We start from the raw sequence: 24242 nt of genomic DNA on the forward strand, positions 1-24242 counted from the left end.
CACTAACCAAATGAGGCGTGCGCGAAGCGCGAGCTGAAAATTTTTTATATTCAGATTCGAAAAAGGGACATTTAACATGTTTAAGGACTGATTTTAGGAATTCGTGAAGAGCAGACATATCTCTCCAATTCACTAATGCGAACGTAATCACGGACAGTTGATGTTATATATGAAGACTTTAACATGGGGCAATCACTTTAAGTAATCATGAAAAAGATGCATATTTCACATAAAACAATAATAACTCGAAGTGCGAGGAAAAGTATTTGGTGTATATTGACTTGAAAATGGGAGGTTTTAGTACAACAGTAATATATGTCTCGTTAAACAGACAATGCGAGCACTAGGAACAATGAAGACATAGAAAATTATGAAATTGATTTTTATAAAGTTATGAAAAAATATTTCCTATGTAATAGAACATAACATAATTATAATATAATATAACATTATAATGAACAATAATTTCTTCTTTCCCACTACGTTTCTCTTCCTTTCTCCCTCCTTTTCTCCTTTTCCCCGTTTTTTTTTTGGCCAGACGATTGGGGGGGGCACGTGCCCCCCATGCCCCCCCCCCGTAGTTACGCCACTGAGTGTAATACATCGCCATTAATTGTCTATATTTCAGGGAAAAGGAGGGTGCACGGTGCTGGGAGCCTGTTGACCACGTACAAGTACATGAATGACCCTAACGACTGGATATAAGAGTGAAAAAAAGAGAAAAGTATGGAAACTATATCAGCAACATTCCTCTATATTATATCTGATTATCATCACTTAAAATCATTATTGTATCCCTCTTCCTCATTCTCGTCCCCTTTTTAATTACTGTTATGATTAATTATGATAATAATATTATTACTTTCACCATTGTTATCATTTACAAGGATCTTATATCGTTATCACTGTCATTGTTATCAGCATAAACTTTTTCAGTATACACTCTTAATATAACATGCTTTAACAATGTCCACATATCAAAATCGGGTGTAAAATAAGAAAGTTATGACATTTCAAAACATCGCTTATTCGCAATCGCATAATTTTACAAAACAGTTATATCTAGATCCTAGACCGTATACAATATAATTATTCAATACAAGAGTTGCCACAGCTGTTGTTCATGTATAATTTCTTATATGTATATATTGCAAAAAATGTGTATGAAATGAAAGGACAAGTTCACCCCAATAAAAACTTGGCTAAATTATTATTCCTTATAATTCTCCCTCTCTTTTGTTTGGTTTATACCCAAGTGCAATGCATGATAGATAATTAGATATTTTATCATTATTATTATCAACATCATCATTATTATTATTATTATTATCATCATCATCATGATTATCCTTTATAATCATTACATTTGTTATCATATTATAATTCGTTGTTTTTATAAAATAAACTCTCTCATTCCCGACCCGATGGCAGTCGAACTGTTAGTCTCCATTCCAGAGCTCTTCCTGACGTCACTACCCACATGGGGTGACGAGCCGCCATATTGAAGGATTGCGAAGAAAAATTTCCTTGATTCGGCCAAAGAAAAATCCTCGTAGCCACCGATAATTATCATATCAGCCGAGCATCGTAGGCCGAAAATATGCCTACTTACTTCCAGAGGCCCGAGAATGCTCTGAAAAGAGCGAATGGTGAGCTATTTTGATGTGAATTTATTAATTTCCCTTGGTCGTTTCTGTGTTTCATTCATTCGTGTACCGTATGCCGCGCCGGAATGGGTTTGGCTGCAGTACACTGTACAACGCCCGCTGCCCGGCAGCGTCTGTTGACTGCTGGGTTGTGCCGCGCTGGTCAAGACTCAAGTCCCTATTCATTTGTTTCTGACTTGAGCTGTATATGAGCTGATGTGCATGCCATATGTTGTCTCGACTGTTGTGCTGTATCTTGCTCGAAATCATTAGTAGAGCTAGAGTAACAGCTAACATTCCCAAGCATGCCAAGACTAGAGAGTAGTAGAGTGTTGTCTGTTGAATAAGCTTTTCTGCAAATTGTTCTAATGACAAAAAAACATGAAAAAAAAAACCCTATCAAAATTTCTCTTCACAAAATTATAATTTAAGTTGGGCCCTAGAGTTCTAGACCTATTTATTTTTAATTCATTGCAATGTTCATTTTCAAATTCCATCTCAGTAATTCATAAAATCTTGAAATGTATCGCCATGTTTCGCAGCGGAGATTCCACATCCCCTGCCCGTCCTTCGACATAGCGCATCGCACTTAAAAAAAAAAATTGTGCGAGAGCCGCTCAATTGCGCCGCACCGCATGCGATGTGCAACCTGAAAGATGCAGCGGTCATTCGCTCCCGTGTTGCAATCGGAGCCCCCGTGTTGCATCGGAGCCCCCTGTCGAATTTCAAAATTTCAATTTTTTTAAAATTTTTGATTGGAAATTTTGAAGATGCGATCCTAAATTTGCAAGAAAGTTAATTTATTGTCTCGGAACAGAACCAAGGATTTCTTCATTTTTGGCGACCCCTCTTAAATCTGAGCTAAGCCGCCAAGTGTGCATGCTCTGGATATATGGCACATATTCCGCATTTTTTAGGGAAAATGTTGACTCTTTAAAGGGGATTTTTTTTAATTTGGTTAAAATCAGACTTTTGTGGTGGTAAGTGATAGTGCCTATGTATATAGAAATGTGTTTGGTGTTTGACTGTGCTGGCTTGTGAATAGGTTTGCCATGTTGAATATAGGGAGTGTTACTCTAATTGCATAGAATTTTGGTATTTTCTCTGACTCGGTCTCAGAGGCAAGCTCGAGCTTTTTAACAAAAAAGTTGCACTTTGTGCTCCTGATCCTATCCTATCAAATGTACATGAAGATCTAGGCACCTACACTACAGATAAGTTTATTCAAGCTTTGATGAAATCTGAAGGAGAATATGACATGGTATTCATAGTATTATGGGGAGACTATCAAAAGTTGGCTAGGGCACAAAATTTGTAACTTTCAATATCATCATGATTAGAAAAGTACTTGCCACTGTTGGTTTAGGGGTTGTACATTCAGTTACCGAAAGTCCCTGCTGTCTTAATTAGAAAATTTTGGTCCAAACCAAAGTTAACCTGTTAACATGGAGAAATAGAACTTCTTAAAGTCAGTTGCAGAATGAACAAGTTAAACTTGTGCAAGTTGGCTTACTATAACAAGGTGAGTGTAGTATACATGTAGTGCATACATTGTATTTAAGCATTCAATAAAGACGCTTTGTTGCTGATTGCCATTGACTTTGCACAAGATATTATTTTTTTTCACTTGGAGTGTTACCAGGGGAAAAAATTACATTAAAGGGGAATCCAACCTTGGAAATGAACCAAGTGTGTTGAACTTGAAAGATGAAAATAAGAGAATTGAGAGTGGGGAAAGTTTGAAAGAAATCAGACAGGGAGTAAGAAGGTTAGAAAGAAATCGGACAAGAATTTAAGAAAGTAGTGAATGTTTACACAATGTAACTAAAATTATGATTCTTTCATATTGGCTACATCACTTGGCAATGAGATTGTGACAATTTGCAAGGACAACTTTCCCTTTTGTCATTTACTTTTACAGGGTAAAATCAGGAAATTTGTAGTTTTCCCCAGCCTCTGTGCTCTGGGCCATTAGAAAAAAAACAATATGTCTGAAGAATATTATTACATGCCTTTATGAAAGATTTTTTTGAGTGTGTCTTTTGGAAAAAGTGACATTTACATCTCTTTATGTATTGAAAATGCAGGTGTCAAATAACCCACTATCACAATTACATTTTTTAAAGTGGCGGATTCAATATCAGCTCTGCTTTTTTACAACTTTAAAGATTCATATCTTTTTTTACTGTTTTCAAACTTTTGCCCTTTTATTTTAAATTTCCATCAAATCAATTTTCCACTTTGGCAGGGACATAGTTTGTGTAACTACTTTGGTTGCTTCATAATGAATGATAAAGCTATCATTTATCTAACAATGAAATAATCTTTATACTGATAAAGATGAGAATTGATTCTGTTTATTGTCAACTCAGAGTTCATTGATGTCGGCAAGAAGCAGCCAGCCTTGGATGCCCTCTATGATGTCATCAAGAGTAAGCGACATCGAACATGGCAGAAGATACACGAACCAATCATGGAGAAGTATCTGGAGCTCTGCGTTGACCTACGCAAGAGCCACATTGCCAAAGAGGGCCTCTACCAGTACAAGATCATTTGTCAACAGGTAGGCTGCCATACTTTTGTGGCAGAAATGCTTTCGGGGCTCCTGAATGTGTTGAAGATGTTCTGGACGGTTCCATGACATTTGCTTTGACGACAATTGCTCTGCTCTAAATTTCATGCACTAGTCAAATGTCCAACTTCAACCCTTGGTTTTACACTATACCCTACCCTAAACCCCACATAAAACCCTCTTGTAGCCCTAACCCTACATGTACATCTTAGATGAAATTAAGCCCGCAACAATCTTTGCGAGACCAAATGTTGTGCCACTGCTCTTGACACCACTTTCACTGATTTTCTTTGATAATAGAACATTAAGGCACCAATCAAATTTCCTTGATATATATTCAAGTTTTGATTTTGGGTACTGCTGGTTCATTGTAAAAATAAAAAACACCGATCAGCTATTGTTTATTAACTTTTGTTCACATGTGGCAAATTTGTGAACAAATCTGACACCAATTGCTCAATCTGAACTGAATGATAAGCAATTGTTTCATGTGTAATACATCAAGAAATTTCATAGGTGAGGGAGCATTTCGTCAACCTTTGTTGTCCAATAAGTTGTCAGATCTTACACCTTTCCTTGAATTTGATTAGCTGAGAAGCACTGTTACTATGTTTTTTTTTCATTTAAAACAGGACTTGTTGGATGAAATATATGACAAGTCCTCTCGAGAAATGCACTGTTGATTTTAACTCTTTGTGATGTTCTTGTTGTTAGGTGAATGTCAAGTCTTTAGAAGATGTTGTGAGGAAATACTTGAAGCTTGCTGAGGTCAAGACAGAGGAGGCTAGGAAGGCTTCTGAGGCTGTTGTAGGGGTCGATGTTGACGATCTTGATAATCTTACCACGCCAGAAAGGTAAGAAAAGAATTTTCAAAAAATTGTTGTTTCTTACCTTCAGTGTTGGGATAAAGTTTAACGGTTGAAGTTTAGGATTTGACAGTTGGCCCATAGCATGAAGTATTTTATTCAATTCCAAATAAAGTATAAGTCTCAAGATCAGATTTACTTACTTTGATTAATCACAAAGATGTAGTTCATTTGCATTTAATTGTAACTTTATGATGAGCATGCCCGATTTGACTTGATTTTGGGACTAACGCTTGATTTGCAGTTGAATGTAAGATTCTTGCAATGCTCCATTAGTAAGTAAGTGTCAACTGATGTAATCGGCATCCCACCAGTGGGTCCTTTTATTGACTTATTCTCCCGCTGTTTTTTTTTCTTCCTGCAGTCTTCTCCTGAGTGCTGTAAGTGGAGAGGATGCCCAGGCCAGGAGTGACCGTGTGGTGTTGATTCCGTGGGTCAAGTTTCTCTGGGAGTCTTACAGACAGTGCTTGGACCTGCTGAGGAACAACAACAGACTGGAGAAGCTCTACCAGGATGTGGCCCAGGATGGTAGGTCCAGGATCAGGGTCAGAGATGGCACCATGATGCCAAAACTGTGGAATGCTACAGTCGCACCAACGAAACTGACTCCAGACCGTTAAAGGCTGTTATGAATTGCATGTCATGACGCCATCGATCAGTTTGAAGTCAGTTTCTTTTGTGTGACTGAAGCTGAAGAAAGGATATTATTATCAAAGGACAAAAGTTCTTATAGAGTTACATGTAGATTCTTAAAATCAGTCTTGTCAGGTACCAGAAGAGTACAGTTAATGGAGATACTATAGATCCTTGGAGTGGTTCATCTTACAAATAGGATAGTTAAGATAATTTTTCTCTTTACGCTACAAGAAAAATGAGGTGAATTAGCTTTGCCTCCTTGACTAAATTGCTTAATTTTTAGATGGCTACTTCTGCTTAGATTGTGTGAAGATATGACTGTGTCTCTAGTAGATAGACGGAGCAAAAGGTGTTTGAAGTTCTGGTCAAGGGTAGGCCTATCAGCAGTTATTAACATGGGTGCAAGAGTGATCATAATGTAATGTCTCAGTAGTGAATGGCTTCAGTTAGTTCAGATGATTAATCAAGATAGCAACTCAAATGATTTACAATAATATACATTTTTTAAACCAATGTTGTCATTGTCAACTAAACATTGATTACTGTTCGAGATGGTAAACATTTATGAACAGAAGAGATAAAGTAGAGCTACACTTGACACATAAAATATGATTTGAATGTTTAAGGTAGCAGGTTTATTTATAACAAAATATAACCTGACTTAAGATATTTCTCATCTATTCCATTCCACAGCTTTCAGGTTTTGTCAGAAGTATCAGCGGAAGACCGAGTTCCGCAAGTTATGTGATAATGTAAGTATATCCACTGCAATTGAGAAACAACTGAAAGAAATTATAAACTCTGCATGTTGTCATCTGTAGCTGTAGAAGTACAAAATAAGAAAATTAATTGTAATCTCCCCTCCCCCCAAAAAAGCGAAACGCTAGGATTACCAAACAGATATTCTTTGCTTATAAATTACCAAGAAATTACAAATTCCTAAGTGCATGGAATGTAAACATATGTCAACAATTCCACCAGCAATGAATATTAAGTAAGATTAAGGGGATATCTCCCCAAAACACGTGAATAATATTTGTGAAATATATTGTCTTGCTATTATTCTCACTGTCAAGATCTGCTTGAATTGAATTGCTTAACTTCTCATGAAATAAGTTGTCTTGTGATTTTACTGACAAACTGTTATAAGAGCTATTGAAAATCCTTGTATCCGATTGGCTCAGAAAGAATTATTAGTGAAAATTAATGATGGGATGCTTCGTGAAACACTCGACTCTTTGCGTTGCAGTTGCGTAATCATCTGAACTTGATAGAGAAGCATCAGAACCAGTCCACGTCTATCAACCTGAACAACACGGAGAGTCAACAGCTTCACCTGGACACCCGTCTCTTCCAACTTGATACGGCAATCAGTATGGAGCTCTGGCAAGTAAGTTGCATATTGACTGACCTATTGGTTCAATCTCCTAGACCAAATGTAGGGACCCTTAGCTTCCTGTAGCAATACAAGAGAAATGTTACATACCCTGTGCTGGAAATTATGTACCTACTTGTCGTTTACCCTGGTCCAAAGTAATGCCCCCATAAAAAGAATGGTTTGTAAGTCTTCATCAGGAGTCCGATCACTTTCAGTTTTATGTAGGTATTAGTAATGATAATGAGAGTATGCTGATTTATACAGGGCAGAAACCATGTGCATTAGTATTAAAGTGTGGCCTACATTTGAATGCTACACTCACTCACTAGATAGATTTAATATTCTTTCATTAATTTTGATTGAAGACTTGCAAAGAATATTGGTACTTGTTTGGTAATGTGCTGTGTGGGAAAATAGTGTAGGAATATGCTTTTCCTGCAGATTTTATCTGGCTGGAAATCTCAATTTTCGCATTATGCCCCTACACCACTCAAGTTTTGAGTATAAATACATAATTCATTTACTTTCTGTACACAGGAAGCGTACAAAGCTGTGGAGGACATCCACAACCTGATGGGACGTTCCAAGAAGTCTCCAAAGCCCCAGATGATGGCTAACTACTACCACAAGCTTGGTCTGGTCTTCTGGAAGTCTGGTAATGGTCTGTTCCATGCCTGCGCCTTGCATCGCCTTCTTCAGCTCTCTCGGGAACACAGGAAGAATCTCACCACTGAGGAAGTCCAGAAGTAAGTAGTCTTTGACCTGTCATCAACATGATTTCATCCATGTTTGCAACACGGCAAACCCTGATAAGAAAACTCCATGGGAATCAAGTAGAGAATTTTTGATTGTGCATGTTGCTGGTGGATAGCGCTTGAAAGTACATCGATGGAGTGAAGCAACACGAGTCGCTCAGAGCATGTGCAGATGCCTGCTTTCATCTATCCTGGCAAAAGACGTTATTTGTGGGACGTTTGGCATTCTGGATCCTTTATTCAAGTGACTGATATTTCCAATTTCTTTTTATTAATGTTGCAGAATGGCTTCCCGAGTGTTGCTTGCCACCCTATCTGTCCCTATCTCTCCTCCCCGCAATGATATTGGAGACATGCTAGACATGGGTAACACTGCCACAGAGAACCAACGGAAGCTTGCTAATCTTCTTGGTCTCCAGTCCACCCCGACCCGTCGTCAACTCATCAAAGAACTGGTAAGAATTACTATTCTAATTGTATTCAGATTTCATTTTGGGCAAATATGGTTTGAGATTTGTAAGTATTTTGATATCTAAACAAAGAAAAATGCATTTTGTTCAAAATTGAAGGCAATAATATACAATTAATGCACATTTATGAGTGTGTTATGAGGATGCAGCACACTCGAGGGTAGTTACAATTATGCGAAAGCAAGAGGCGCTTGCGCCGAGTGCTTTTGCATAACATTGTGAATGCCCGAGAGTTGCTCGCATCGTCACTAACATCACGAATCTTAAAATGTGCATTAATTGTTTTATAAAACGGATCGGCAAAATGAATTTTTCATGGAAATCTTGTTCAAATCCCTCCAACTTGTGTACGATCGCACAGACGAAGAGATCATAAGACTGTCAATTATGACATCACAGGCGTATCTACTATGCGCGCCTAAGTAAGCACATCAAAATCCTAGCCAGCCTCTTTTACCAGTTTTTACGTGCTATTGGAACTAATGCTGCACAAAAATTGCACAGTGCTGCACAAAAAATGCACGACTGGAAGGTTGCGCATAATTAAAGCATGAACACGTGACTTGAATACGCACTCACCATTGGCTACATCCTTGAACCCATTTTATAATAGTACTTCAATGAGATCTCATTTTCAGGGAAACATTTTGATTTTTCCTCTGTTGAAAATTCTACTGTCTTGTATGGGAATATTTACTGGGTTCAAAGCTATGATTGAAGACCTTTCATTTTGACAACCTGTGACAACGGTTTTGGCCAAATTCACCTTGCACATTCTGCAATCACTTTTACCCTTTTCTCCAATGTGGGTAAGCTTCATTGTATCTTCAAACTAACCCATGCTAGTTCACAATTATACAAATGAAAGAATGTGGTATATAGAATTAGGAATTCAAAGCGTAAGGAGTAGTTTACATCTGAGATTCCTGTTAAATATCTCCCCCCCCCCCTTTGCATGACACAGGTGAAGTACAACGTGGTGCCCCATGTGATTCCTCAGCTGCATGACCTATTCAAGTGGCTCGAGGTAGAGTTCCATCCCCTGCACCTGTCTGATAGAGTGTCTGGTATCCTGGACTACTTGAGGGATAGCAAGGAGGCTGATATGGCTCAGTATGTACCAGCTCTCCAGGACAATGCCATCATGAGACTCCTGAAGCAGGTAAGTCAGAGGTGTGGTCTAGTTAATTAGTCTTAGGACACCTGTTTGATAGAGTGTCTGGAATCTTGGACTACCTGAGGGATAGCAATGAAGCTGATATGGCTCAATATGTACCTGCTCTTCAGGACAATGCCATCATGAGACTCCTGAAGCAGGTAAGTCAGAGGTGTGGTCTAGTTAATTAGTCTTACGACACCTGTCTGATAGGGTGTGTGGTATCCTGGACTACTTGAGGGATAGCAAGGAGGCTGATATGGCTCAGTATGTACCAGCTCTCCAGGACAATGCCATCATGAGACTCCTAAAGCAGGTAAGTTTAGAGCTCTAGGACTGAGCCACAAGGTGTAGGGTTCAAATCCTTCTGCTGCAACACCGAATAATGAAAATTAATTGACCTTTGTGACACCTGTAGAAAAATACTAAGTGGGGCAATGCCATCTGAGACTAGGGGTTGTTCCTAAGATTATGAGCCACAAAGTATAGACTTCAGAATATTACAGCTGGAATTTTGTAAATATGGGAGTTAACTTAGAGGACTCTGAGCCACAATGTACAGGGCCCAAATCCTGCTACAATACCTGAATGTTAATTGACTATTTTGTGTAGGACATGGCTACGTGGCATGGAGAACAATCGTTGCTAAGCAGTTTGGTTTTTTGGCTATGTTACATGACTGGATCTTGTGGTAAGCAATGAATCTGTATATATTCTCTGTATATTTGCTACTCTCATATTTGTTCCATTGGAAAGGTATTTAAATATGTAAGCACTGAAATTTATATCCTGGCTGAGGTGGATTGTATTGTCAGGTCTTTGATCAGCAAATTATCTGATGATTGTATGAAGCGAAAGAGCATCCGTCATTAAAATTCTGTCATAAAAATGTATCTTTTTCTCTCCATAGGTGTCTGAGGTGTATGAAACTATTGAGATGTCACGTATCTACTCCTTGGTTCAGTTCTCATCCCAGTTTCATCTTGAAAGGATGGTGGTTGATGCTGCAAGGAATGGAGTTGTCCAGGTTAACGACACATCTTCTGATCACATCTCTTTGAATTCATTACAAATCTCTTAAAGTTTTCCTTGATTTTTTGTTATAAGGTTTTACCTTTCACTGGAGTTTGAATATAGATTAAATTGTGCTTTCCATGAGCATGTATTAATCCTTATGCTTTAGAAATGGTTGCCATTATGTGCTCAACTTCCAGGTTGGTCATTCAAATCAACCGTCTGTTAATGTTATCATGCTAAGCATATTCTTTTGGAATTATATTCATTCTAAAAAAATATACTTTTTATAAAAGACAAGTTTTCAAATTCACAATGCTCTTAGTCTGTTTATGTTAGTGTGAATAAAGACATAGAATTAAGAAGTATATAGTATCCTGGTTTGGATAGATAGCTAGTTTGCATCAAACCTGGTCACCTTATTGATGATCATACATTTGATACATTTTTGTTCACAGGTTCGTGTGGACCATGCTCGCCAGTGCCTAGTCTTTGGTTCAGACCTGTCCTCTTCTCAGTATGAGCTCCAGGAACCAGAAGGACCTCACATCCAGGACATGCCTTCCCAGCAGATCCGTCATCAGCTCACCCAGATGTCCAGCGCCCTTGTGAAGGCCATGCGCCTCATTGATCATGAGAAGATTGAGGTAGGGTCTCAAAGATTTGCCCATTTGTATAGTGTTTTTGACGAGTGCCCACTACGGTAGAGTCTGCATAAGTCGACCTTCCATAAGTCTATAAATTGTTTAAGTTGGAAGTGTTTTTTAGACCAGAGTATGCAAAACGTATTATTTTAGTTGAATTATGCCCCAGTCGAACAGATTTCTGTGGCACCAAGAGATTTGTTTAAGTAATAATAAGTAATAAATTTAACTTGCTGGCATCAATGTTCAGTTATTATACGAAAATGTTCTTATATTTTGTTTTCCTTTCAATTATTTGGAATGTGATCATGAATATTGCAATTGCTTGACATGTGACCATAAATTCTTGATGAATTGAATTACTGCAGACGTTCCATATTGTTATTTACATACAGTGTAAAGTGAGGAGTAAATTTTTTGTTGCATTATTTTATACTGGGTTTTATTCTTTATCCTCCTGTTTCTCTCCTTCCTGCTTGTATATTAACAGGAAGACCAGGTGAACCGTAAGCACCAGGTCATCCATAACTACCAGCGTACTGCTCGCAAGGACCATGATGCCATCTTGGTTAGGAGACAGATCATTGAGGATAGGAAGGAAAGATTGGAGAATCTTACCGTCCAGAGGGTATGTTCTATAATCTGTTGATGCAAGACTGCCCTTAATACCACATTTTCGTGCATCACATGCACACGAAAATGCCCTTAGCAGGATGCATAACTGCATTTGCATAAGGGTGTTATGCAAAAATGTTTTGCCACTGGTGTTCTTTCTCCGGCACGACGACGATATCTTGTTGTAAATAATTACTGTAACAAATAGCAAAAGGAGATCATTTTGTATCTACAACAGGCATGAGATTTCTCTGCGGATCGGCAGATTTCCGCGGATTTCGAAATTCTTTAAAAAAAAAAAAGCAAAAAAAAAAATTAAAAAACCAAAAAAAAAAAAAAATTGTGTTGTTTCTCGTCCGCGTCCTCTTCCCTTTTTGATTGCAGCATCAATTTCCATGATATTAACTATTTTTATGGCTGCTGAATAGCGAAAAAAAATCACAAGATTACTCTGGGATCTCTCTCGCAACTTCAAAAACAATTGCAAAGTCCGATATCGCCGTAATTCCAAGAAAGAAAAAAATCTGATTTGTTTTTTTATTGGAATTTCGAAGATACCATCATAAATTAACGAGGAAATAAAGTTTGCAAACTCGGATAAGATCACGGATTTCTTCATTTTTAGTGCATTTTCGGGGACCCTGCTTACTGAATCTGAACTAACCCGTGGCGTGCTTTGGAAATATGGCGCAGATAAATCAATTCTAATGACATAATATGTATTTCAGCATGGTTTTTTGGTGAGTGATAGCGCCTGTACTTAGATGTGTGTTACGGTGATTGTGTGCTTGTGACTCTGTTTGGTGAACTGCATGTGTGCTACGATGGTGTGATTGACTGTGCTGGCGTGACATGTGAATTTGTGAAATGCATTAAATTTTCTTGCGAGTTTTCTTAAATGTCAGCAGGCAATGCATCGAATATTCAATGAGGGATTTTATATTCAATATTAATTTTAAAAATGAATTAAAAGCTCCCTGGGTTATGCAGCTGGCAGCTTTCTGCATGCACGTGTGTATACATTTGTTTACATTGAATGCAAGTGATACGGACGTACAGCGTTTTCGAGTTGGATTATCGTGGATTTTACAAGAATTTGTAGGGTGTGTGGTGTAATTTCTTCAACTACAAAATGAAGACTGTTGAATAGAATGACCCTCGTGTTAGTGATATTAACAAGGATGTCTCCAACAAGTTCAAATGACAGTGGTTGGACCATGAAGTTGAGCTTGCATGGTCAGCTACGGTGACTATATTTATCTACAAAATAACCTCTTCAAAACAGTAAAATTTGATGGTAGAATGCATCGAAATGGGGTTTTGCATACCTTAAATTCCAAAATTTTCCCAATGTGGGAAACACCCTCCCCCAGGAGGGCCATGAAGTTCCTCTTTTTTTCAAATTTCTCTGTCTCATGCCTGCTACAAGACAAAAGGTTTGTGTGGAATCTTATCTCAAAATTGACTTTAAAGGAGAATGAAACGTTGAGAGCAAGATAGCTTGTGTAAAAACAGAAAAATATAAGTAACAGATCAACCAAAGTTTGTGAAAAATCAGTCAAATAATGAGAAAGTTATGAGCATTTGAATATTGCGATCACTAATGCTATGGAGATCCTAAAATTGGCAATGCCACAAAGATGTGTGATGTCACTTGTGAACAACTCTCCCCATTACTTAAGTATATATTTCACTTAAATTGCCTCTTTTCATTTGTTTTTTCTACATGTATAGGAGGGCATGTAATACAGACTAGTAAAGAATACATCATGGATAAAGAGTTTATATATAATCATAAGAAAAAGCAAAAAGAAACATTTTTAGGGTATTTTATAGTCCATCAAAGGGATGGTTGTTCACATGTGACATCACACATCCTTGTCACATTGCCAATGGGAGGATCTCCATAGCATTAGTGATTGCAATATCATACCTGCCAACCATTCCGATTTTGGCGGAATTATACCGATTTTTTAACCTCCATTCCGAATTCCTAATTTTTAAACCAAAATTCCGATTTTTGGGTCAATCAATATAGTGTTGAAATTATTGAAACGGCTGTACAATGCGACTAACGCATAAACGGCTGTAAGATACGACTAACGCATACACAACTGGAGCGCACGGCTATGCAAACAGAGAGCGACTGAAAACGGCGCGCAAACATGGCTAAGTGCACAGTTCCATTGCAAATACATGTGAAAATTACGAGCGTACACGCAACAGCCGATATTAGCGTTGACTTCCGGAACAAAATGGCGGCTGACATTGGCTCGCGAAAGTGTCAGTTTTTAGTGAGGACATGTTTTCACAATCCACGAACATCGGAAAAACCGTGAAAAATTCACTTTTTTAGACCCCTTGTTTTCTAACTACGATGTAAAGAATTAACGATGGTGATATATTTGACGCGAAATATGGTGATTTAGGTAAGAAAATTTCACTTTTTATTCGAGGTTTTGCCCATGTCGCCGGATGATTTTGTATTGCGGAGTAAGTGAATGTGTAGTGTACCGGTACATATCTAGAGTGTGTTGGTAATATCATTGGTGAATCTGCCGAACGCTTGCCTAAACTCCCGGCGCGCGCCCGAGTTGCTGCGCCTCAACCTCCCAGTCTCACAAAAACAGAAAATCCAGTGTTTATTTTGTTGAAACAATTCCTCCCATAACGGAACATTAGTTAAATTTCATTTGCAAATGTACAGTGAATGCAGCCTCAATATTTTGGGTTAATACTGCTTGAACTTATGCACTAGATTGTACATGAATGCACATTTGCAAAATAATGAAAATTGTACGCAAAATAATGCAAAAACTGACAAAATAATGGATTAATGATTTTGAATTTTAATAAAATTATATCAACTCCTGGCATAGTATTGAAGGTGAATTTACTTTAAACAATGCAAGGAAATGCCACTTTTCCATGTTTGAAAATGCAAAAAGTCCCTACCGTGGGAGGGGGGACACCCCCCTCCCACACCTTCCCCCCTCTCGGTGCTTCGCACCCTCGTATTTTGGATTCCTATTTTTCATTCTCAAAACTTGGCAGGTATGCAATATTCAAATGCTCATAACTTTCTCATTTGTCCGATTTTTCTCAAACTTTCTTTGTTCTTATTCTTTGAATTTTCTGTTTGGACACAAGCCTACTTGTTTCAAAGGTTTCATTCCCCTTTAAGTAATTTTTTCATGGGTGGTTGAATACAAATTACAGCAAATCTCGAACAAGTTTCTGTCTTTTGCACTGTTCATCAACTTTCTACAAGATTATGTGAAACCATATCTCATACAAGACCCAAATTTTGTTCATTGTCACGCTTTTGAATACAGTGCTGATGTACAAATTATGGCATATTCAGAACATTTATTTTTGTCCTATGCACTTTTTATCAATTATTTCATTAACTAGTAGTAACATAAACTTCAACCCAAGATAAAAACAAAAAGAAATAGATTAAACAGAAATATATAAGAATTTTGAAAAAAAATGGACTTACTGTCCAATCATTTATGCCCCCTTTTGTTGGAATGGTCAAAGACAAAGTGATAATTCCTGTGTTCAACTTGTTCATTGACAATGATAGATTACTGACTTGTCTTTACTTTTTCTTATTTCCAGGAACGTGCAGAGCAGGACATGATTGAGGAGCAACAGAGAGCCCAACGCAACGCCGAACAGCAGCGTCTTGAGCGGGAGGCCACCGAGAGGGCTCGTCGTAAGCAACAGGAAGACATGGAAGAGATACGCAAGAAGCATGCCAAGGAACGCATCAATGCCATCAAGTCATCAAACATTGCATCAAGGGTCTTCTCTATGTATGAAGAAGAGGTTTGTTTCACTCTCAAAAAATACTTTTGGATTGTGGATATATCAAGTCTTTTTCCTGATTTTAGGCCATGACAGTTTCTTATTTTGGGCTTTTTCAGGCTTTATATTGTACAGCACATATGGATGTGTGTTGTGTGTGTATTTGAGTTTTGTCAGACGTGTATCAATCAGATATGATTATTTACGTCTGGGACTGACCTTTAACGTCACCATCCAAAAGACGTGACCAGGGCTCGAACCTCTGCATCAATTGTAACTTCCCCACAGCTTGGATTACAGGCGCATGCCACAATGCCCAGTTGTGGAGCTTTGATAGGTTCTAGCTTTCTTTTTAGGCCCAGTTAGTGAAACAAACGGGCATCCATGAAAATAATGAGATCAGGGGTCCGTAACACAAAGCATAGTAATCATCGTAGAACATTTGTTAAATGATTGATTGCATTATTAACTACAATGTACAATCAATCATGAAAATCAAGCGTACGATTAATCGCTAACCTTTGTGCTACGGGACTCTGGAATCTGTCTTTCTATGTTATGCATAAATTATATTTACCATTTGTGAATGTGATGCCCAAAGATCAGCAATATGCAAACGTACAATAATATGTATTCATGTTTAGTAATACTATGAATATACAGAGTTGACTTTATGGCCATGTTGGATAGGCAAAATAAGCAAAAATAAACCGATGTAAAGTTGTCAGCCTTTCCAGTTACAGAAGCTATCCCAATTTTATTGTAGAATTGCCATATTGTAAGATTGTTACTTTGATAATAACCTTAAAAATTTTGTGGACCATGTTTAGATAATCATCTTCCAAATCTCTATGAAGGTGATAGATCAAGATTTGATGACGACAATGATAACTTTGATAATGATCTAGGACTATGATAATGATTACAGTGACGATGATGATGATTATCATTTTGGTATTGAAGTGTACTTGATAATTCTAAGTGAACTTCAATTGATTTTTTACAATTACAGTGGTAATCAAGATTATTTTTAAATGTGTTATTCTCTCTCTCTTTCTCAATAGGAACTGGAGAAGCTTGATGCTGATCAGATTATGCAGAAGCATGTAGAGCAACTAGAAGCTGAGAAGAAAGAACTTCAAACCAAGCTCAAGTCACAGGAGAAGAAGGTAAATATTTTAGATCCTTCTGTGTTGATCGACTCAATCTTCTGTTCTGTTGCTCTCACCATATCATGTTCGCCTAGCTGATCTTTCTTTCAACCCCATTGGGTGATTTCAAGTCTGGTGTTGGCCTTGGTGTTGGTGTTGAAATTTGGATTGCTTCCCCTAGCTCAAAAACTTCTTCAGAGTTTGTAAAACTGATCCAGATTACAATATTGCACATCTCAACAACTATTGAGTGACTTTTTGGGACCATCTTCATTCTATGTTTGGTGTTATTATCGTGTAAACATCGACCTAACACCAACACCAAAAGGTCAACACTGAACTTGAAATCACCCATTTTATCACTTACTTTTGTTATCATTTTTCTGTAATTCGAATTTCTCTTATTTACAGCTCAATGCCTCTTTTTCTTCGGAATCTTTCTTTCTGTTAGGATTCATATATTCATATGCCTTTTGGCCTTCCCCCCCCCCCAGGTGGATTACTTTGCCCGGGCCAAGCGTATTGAAGAGATACCCCTGCTTGAGGAGGTAGCTTCTGAGCTGACTGTGAAAGATCGTGAGCTCTGGGATCAACTGGAAGAGGAACGGGTAAGTGACCAGCAGAGTTTGACTTTTTGACCTTGAGTATTGACCATCTCTAGTCAAAGCAATTAATGACTTTGTTACTTTTGCCCTGAGGTCAATTTTTTAAATGTAATGACCCTTGACTCAACAATTAACAGAGCTACCACTGTCTGAGCTCAAAAACTTGCTCCTTGCATTCTCATCCCTTTCTCTTCCCTATAAAGCAAATATGTACTGATTACATGAACCTCTGACTTTATAAATAAGATGGGCAACTTTAATGGTTTAAAAGTGGTAATGATTTGGATTCACAATGCAATCTTATGTGCATCATGTAGCTAGGATTAATGAGCATTGCTGACTTTTTGTTGATACAGGTGAAGCAGATGCAGAAGGAGCGTGAGCAGGCGTTGGTGACCAAGCGTCGTTTACTCCGCATCGATGATGACCGTCAAGACTTCCTCAACATGCTCAGACAGACTCGTCTTAACCTCTATCAGGTGAGCCTTCCATGAAACCAATCATGCAGACTTCTGCAGCCCGTTTGCAGCCTATTTTTACATCTCGGCAATGGATTAATGTTGCTGGATATTTCCCTCATTTCAAGGGCTACTTTTGGGCACAATGAGAAACTATGCAGTAAATGCAACTCATTATTCTACTATAAGCAGAATATTGATTTTCTAAATATTTAAAAATATGTGGTGTCTAGGGGCGACTCTAGAAATCGCATGTCACCCTACTCATTCCTATGCTAGTTTTTACGTTATGGCAAACAAATTTTTTTTTCTGACCTATGACAAAATTTTCATAATGCTTACAAACTTATCATTTTGTCGTTGATGTTAACAGGAGAAGCTTGCTGGTTTCCAGGAGAAGGTAAAGGAAGAGAAAGCCAAACGTCTCTTGGAGCGTAAGATCAAACGTAAGGAGGACCGTAGAGCCAAGTGGTTGAAGGAGAAAGCTGAAGAAGAGCAGCAGCGCAAGGATGAAGAGGCAAAGAGAGGTGAGTATTCAGTGAAACCTGCCCCCCGTGATTCCAAGTCCAAGCCTAGTATTCAGTAAAACCCTCCCTATGATTCCAAGTCCAAGCCCAGTATTCAGTAAAACTCGCCCCCGTGATTCCAAGTCCAAGCCAAGTTTTCAGTGAAACCAGCCCCTGAACAGCATTCAAAGGTATTTCTTCTTGAGAAGAGGCCACATTTTCTAAAAATCACATTTCTCTATCAAGTTGTTAATAGAAACCCTTCCAGAAACTGGCTTCACATTTCTAACCAGGCACAATGATTGTTGTTGAGATGTTTAATTGCAAATTCAAGCTAATGATAGGTTTCTGTGGTATGTTTAATTCTTGATTTTAGTTCATTGTCCATTGTTCTGGATGGTTTTTAGAAGATGATATAATCTTTTTGCCTTTTTCTTCTTTGTTTGACAGTACGCGAGCTTGAGCAGCAGCAAGCTGAAGCTGAATACCGGGAACATCTTCGGAAACTTCAGGAGCAGGAGGAAAAGAAAGAAGCTAGGTGAGTTATAATAATAATAATATAGGATATTTATATTGCGCACATATCCACCTTGTTAGGTGTTCAAGGCGCTCCTATATTACCCGGCTAAGCTAGGCGTTCATAACGCACACAGCTTTTTAAGGAATTACTTCCTACCGGTACCCATTTACCTCACCTGGGTTGGGTGCAGCACATTGTGAATCAGTTTCTTGCTGAAGGAAATTACGCCATGGCTGGGATTCGAACCCACGACCCTCTGTTTCAAAGTCCGAAGACTAATCCACTGGGCCACAACGCTCCACATTACAGCAAATCAATCTCTTTCATTTCAGTGTAAAGCTGAACTAATGTGGTTGCAACATTGAATGATTTCATGATCAAGGTGAACTGTCACCATTTCATCGTAGATCTAGATCTGAGTGCTGTTTCATAAACACTTGTTATAGTAACAAATGGCCAATTTCTAAAGCAAATTTACTATCAGCCAATCAGATTGAAGGACTTTAGTAGCTTTTAACTGTTATTGCAAATTTGTTACTGTAACAAGTGTTATGAAACAGGGCAGTGGTTCAACATTGTGAAATCATGAAATCTAATCCGAAGAAGAGCAAAACAGATAAGCACATGTGGGAGAGTGTATAATTATCATTGCTTGGAAAAAACCTGACATTTTGCTCAGATTTAATGCTTGTTTTGTAAATTTTGAGCAATTACATGCTTTCTTCTAGAATCTTTTGGTACATATTTTTTTTTAATTCATACATACAGAAACTTGGGTGGTTTTTTGATTGTATTCTATATAAACTCATTTTGGAACTGTTTCCAGAACTGGCATTTATATTTAAACAACTTCATCCATACCTTGTCAACTACCCTCCTAGAGGGCTTACTATAACTGAGAAGCTTGAGGAATCAAATAACCAATTCTAATCTTGTTTCCTGTCTGCAGGATGAGAGAGATCGAAGAAAAGCAAATGAGGGAGAAAGAAAAAGAGAGAGAGAGGCGTCCTGAACCTGATAGGGGCTGGCGTGATGAAAGGTAAGTTTACTCAACGAACCCCAGTAACCATTATGAGGAATTGTTTTCTTTTTTTTTACAAAATTGTGAATGTTACATGCTTTGGAAAGCTTTTTTTGTAAGATGGCAAGCTTCATCAGACACCAGTAGGTGGTCTAACTGCTTTTTCAGCACAAGAGAGTGCAAGAAATGTATATATGTATATATGTAATATCTTTATGTAAACTGGGTTCCAAAAGGAAGTGATTAAACTTAACAAGGATTAAATTTGAATTAAGTTTGATAATTTCAGAAGATGTTATTACTGCATGTCGTGTCTTGATACGATGGTAATGAAGTTTTGAGTGTACGTGAATTTTAACCTACGTAGTAGATCCTTCTGAGTACTACTTAACCAGGAGACAAACACTTGTTCTCTCTGATACACTCTGGTTCTAATTTATTTTCTTAATTGTGAAGTTAAACTTGGTGTAAGATTGATGCTGATTGATCTGTAAGCATCTTAGATCTGGGGCCTGTTTCATATAGACATGTAAAATGATAAGTGCCTAATTTCTGCAACAACTTCATTAGCCAATGAAATTGATTGATTTCAGTAGCTTTCAACTGCTATTACAAATTTGTTATAGCAAGTTTTATGAAATGGGCCCCTGATATATTTGGATTCGTTATTGTAAGATTATGTTTATTCAGTGCAAGTTTCCCATTGACTCACACATTCATGTTGAATAAATGAAATATTGAACACCCATCCACCAGAGAATTACCCTGAAATTGTTCATGGTTTTTACCGTCATCTTACAATTTCAATTTCATTCATTTTCTTAGGCCAAAAGAGATCTGGCGTCCTGTCACTAAGGAAGGAGGTTGGAGGGATCGTGAGAGGCAACGCGAAGAGATGCGTCGTAGGGAGAGCTCTAATCAGGAACCACAAGAAGAACGGGAGGCTCCGCCTCGGGAGCATCCTGATGCGGAACAGCAGGAAACAGCGCCCCCACCGCCAGAGAGAGAAGAGAGGAAAGTTGAGAAGAGTCGCTTTGCCAGCCGTGACATCCGTTACGAGGAAGGTGGAGAGTTTCACCCAGCGACCAAAGAGCGCGAGGAGAGGCTTGCCCGAGAGGCGGCAGAGGAAGCGGCACGTGGGCAAGGTGCAAGGGATGAGGTAGAGATCCGAAGGCCTGCCAGCCGAGACATCCGTCTTGATGAACCTGATGGCTTCCGTGATAAACACGAGCACTCGTATCAGGATGACCGTAATAGAGGTGAACCGAGCGAAGATAGAGGCCCCTGGAGAAGGTCAGATGGCCCATCTCGGGATCTAGGTCGTCCTGGACGAGACTTTGGTCGCCGCGATGAGGGTCCGAGGTCTTACAGTCGTGATGATGGGCAACGAGGAGGCTTCGGAGGAAGAAGAGATGATGGTCAACCAGCAAGAGATTTTGGCCGGAGAGAAGATCGTTGGGGAAGAGATGGTGGACGCGATGGAGATGACAGAAGTAACTGGAGAGGAGGTGGTGGTCAATCAAGAGGTGGATATGACAGACCTCGTAGGGATGATGATGGAGGAGGAGGAGCATGGAGAAGCAGCCGTGGTGGTGATCGTGGCGGCTATGGCGGTGACCGAGGTGGAGATCGTGGAGGGTATGATCGCGGTGGTGATCGCTATGGTGGCGACCGAGGCGGTGGCCGCTATGGTGACCGTGGGGGTGACCGTTATGGTGATCGTGGAGGTGACAGGTATGGCGGAGACCGAGGTGGTGATCGTGGTGGATGGCGCAATGAAGACCGTGGTCCAAGGTCCGAGCCACGAAAGGATTTCCAACGTCCAATGAGAAACGAGGATAGACCACGAGGGGAGGAACAAACCTGGCGAGGGCGGGGTGGAGATAAAGGTGGCGATCGAGGTGGTAACCAGCCAAGAGCTGAACCTCAACGAGAAACCGAAGAAGATGGGTGGACCACTGTCAGGCGTTAGATTCTGTTAAGATATTTCCAAATTCTGATTTTGTCATTTGGTAGGTTTTTGGATGTTGGCAAGCAAATTCTTTTAAATTCACTCTTTTCTTGACCTTATTTGTCTCTTTCTCTATTCTTTGCATGGATGAAGATAGCTATAAAGGCCAGTTTTATTTTGAGAGAGAAGTTTGTGTTACCTGAACATCATTCCTTGTAATGCAAAGTTTGCATGTAATTTGCCATAAGGAAACCTCTGTGTGTTAATTCCTTTCAGTTATAATTTTTTTTTTAATGTTAAGTTATGTGACTATTCCTCGTTTCTTTCAAAATCAGAAGTAAAGGTTATTCACTCATACTGTAGCAAGTGCTACTAAAAAATTCTAGAAAGAAAAGTTGAAATTTACTACCCCTGTTGGAATTAAAATCATAGAACTTCTACCACATACATACATGGTAATGTTTATGAATTTTCGAATAGATTGACTCTTGGGCTCGTTATTTAATCTATGTCTGTATATAATTATCAACAGTGGAGAAGGTGCAAAATTAATTCCTTTATAATGTTCCCACATAATACCAAAGTCAGAATATCTTTGTGAAACTTATACAATAGCTGAATACAACTTTTCATGTTTTGAATCTTGATAGAAGTAGTATGTGTAATTTTAAGAATCCCCAAAATACTTATACTCTTTAAGTTTTGCATTCTTTTTTTTTCTGTCCATCTGTTATTATAATTAGTATTGCTCTTATGTATGTTGAGAGTCAGAATGTTCATTTCACTACGTGTAATTACCATGGCTTTATCATGGTTATATCTGATTAGGTTTTCAATTATTCAGCACCTGAAGGAGATGCCTTTTTGATTGGCATGCATTTATTGTCATCCTGTTACTTTTTTGCATTTCCATTTATTATTGAAGGAATGGATAGGAAATTTAGACTGCATTAGAAAATCATGAAAATGAAGAGAAGTATTATAATGACTATAAATAATCAATTTTTAACAGCGAAAGCTATCAAGCATTATTTTAGCCATATTGCAGAATTATTGTTGCATTCTAATTTCAGAGTTATTTTACCCATATATCAATAAACATTTCTGGATACTAATTACAATATTTCTTTGAAAGAAAAAGAAGATTAAATAAATAAAAGATAGTAATCAAGTATTGATTCAATGTTGGTTTTGTTTTTTGAATGTGTAATTCAATTGATTTCCACAATAGATTTACATTTGTTCTTTGAATATATCTGGTCGGTGTTTCACAAAGCTGTGGGGGGGGGGTAGTCAACCCCAAAAAAAGTGGTAAGCAGGGGTGGATCCAGAATTTTCCTAGGGGGGGCACATTTTCTTAAGGAAAATTTGACAAGCAAGGGAAAAAAAAGGTAATCACTTGTGTCGGAACAATATATTGCCATTAAAAATATTTGCTGTAACTTTTAAGGGGGGAGCACATTTGTGCAAGGGCATATTTACATAACAGATATTGACTGTCTTTTAAATGGGGGGGGAGCATGAGGCAGATGTGCACCATCCCCCCCCCCCCCCCTCCCTGGATCTGCCACTGGTCCTAAGTTATATTTACAAGCCACTTAACAAACAACTGGTGGTCCTTCCTTAGGCAGCAAATAAACAGTGAAAACTTGGTGTTTTATCATTTACCACAAGAAAGGTTCACCAGTCGTTGGTAAGGTCGCTCATAACTTAAGTTATAAATCACCCACCAGAAAAGTATGTGCTTGTAACTTTGCTTCAGTCAAATCTATTAGGGCCACAAAAGTCTGTTCTCTGCAATGAGGTACATTACATATTATGCATAATCTGATCTGAAAAGTTGCTTTGACACTTTCAAATACTAATGGGAGGCCGACTTTACAGGTTTACGTGTAGTATGTATGCATTGGTTCACTTTTTTTTACTAAAAAACAAAAAATGACCAAAGTCACTACAGAATTGACTTTGGCAAGTTATAGAAAAGGATCACATCTGTAGAAGGGAAGTCCCTCCACCAAAATTGATTTGAAAATTTTCTGTGGAAGTCCAATATGGAATCAGAAAGTTCTTTTTAAATATTTACTCGATTGCACCAAACTGTTTCATGCACATCTCGGCATGTAAATGAGGGAACCAATTACTTTGCTCTGTCTTGTATTTTATGACATTTGCTAGATGGAATGTTAATATACTGGTATTCGAAAAAGGATAGAAATAAAAGACCATATTGATGTAATTAAACCGATGTTGGGAAACCTCTTATTCAATCTCGTCAAATTCTTTCCTCAGAATCTTGGTGTACTTTAAGGCTTAGAAATTCACATTAATATTCACCGACAGTAGCGCTGATCGAAACTTGTACAATTGTTCTAGTTGCACGAGAATGATTGAGCACTTATTTGATATAATTTTGTAACTGAATTCAGCCCATACTGATTCAGAAAAAAAACATTCTCTGCAGTGAT

At 38.3% G+C, this 24242-nt stretch overlaps 1 protein-coding gene across 2 annotated transcripts; it reads left to right on the top strand.

Annotated features, from left to right (window-relative positions):
• The first annotated feature begins 1460 nt into the window (after positions 1–1460).
• Positions 1461–22951, top strand: LOC121425655 (eukaryotic translation initiation factor 3 subunit A-like). Of its 2 annotated transcripts, XM_041621799.1 has the most exons (21): positions 1461–1649; positions 4019–4209; positions 4933–5072; positions 5449–5612; positions 6414–6472; positions 6970–7110; positions 7636–7844; positions 8137–8308; positions 9288–9390; positions 9701–9795; positions 10390–10506; positions 10952–11140; positions 11628–11765; positions 15377–15586; positions 16630–16734; positions 17211–17324; positions 17678–17800; positions 18153–18306; positions 18736–18823; positions 19755–19844; positions 20652–22951. In XM_041621799.1, exons 1-21 carry the CDS (start codon positions 1601–1603, stop codon positions 21796–21798), a joined length of 3798 nt encoding a protein of 1265 aa, XP_041477733.1. In that variant the 5' UTR covers positions 1461–1600; the 3' UTR covers positions 21799–22951. The 2 variants fall into 2 exon arrangements, with proteins under 2 accessions (XP_041477733.1, XP_041477732.1); XM_041621798.1 differs by lacking the exon at positions 9701–9795 and having other exon boundaries at positions 9288–9485.
• Positions 22952–24242: the final 1291 nt, after the last annotated feature.

Source organism: Lytechinus variegatus, chromosome 12, assembly GCF_018143015.1.
Source record: "Lytechinus variegatus isolate NC3 chromosome 12, Lvar_3.0, whole genome shotgun sequence".
Classification (NCBI taxonomy): domain Eukaryota; kingdom Metazoa; phylum Echinodermata; class Echinoidea; order Temnopleuroida; family Toxopneustidae; genus Lytechinus; species Lytechinus variegatus.

Excerpts from the sequence above, each read along its gene's own strand:
- LOC121425655 (XM_041621798.1), top strand. The coding sequence starts at position 1,601 with ATGCCTACTTACTTCCAGAGGCCCGAGAATGCTCTGAAAAGAGCGAAT. Across the intron at positions 4,210-4,932 it reads ACAAGATCATTTGTCAACAG|GTGAATGTCAAGTCTTTAGA; the intron begins GTAGGCTGCCAT and ends TCTTGTTGTTAG. Across the intron at positions 7,845-8,136 it reads ACCACTGAGGAAGTCCAGAA|AATGGCTTCCCGAGTGTTGC; the intron begins GTAAGTAGTCTT and ends TTAATGTTGCAG.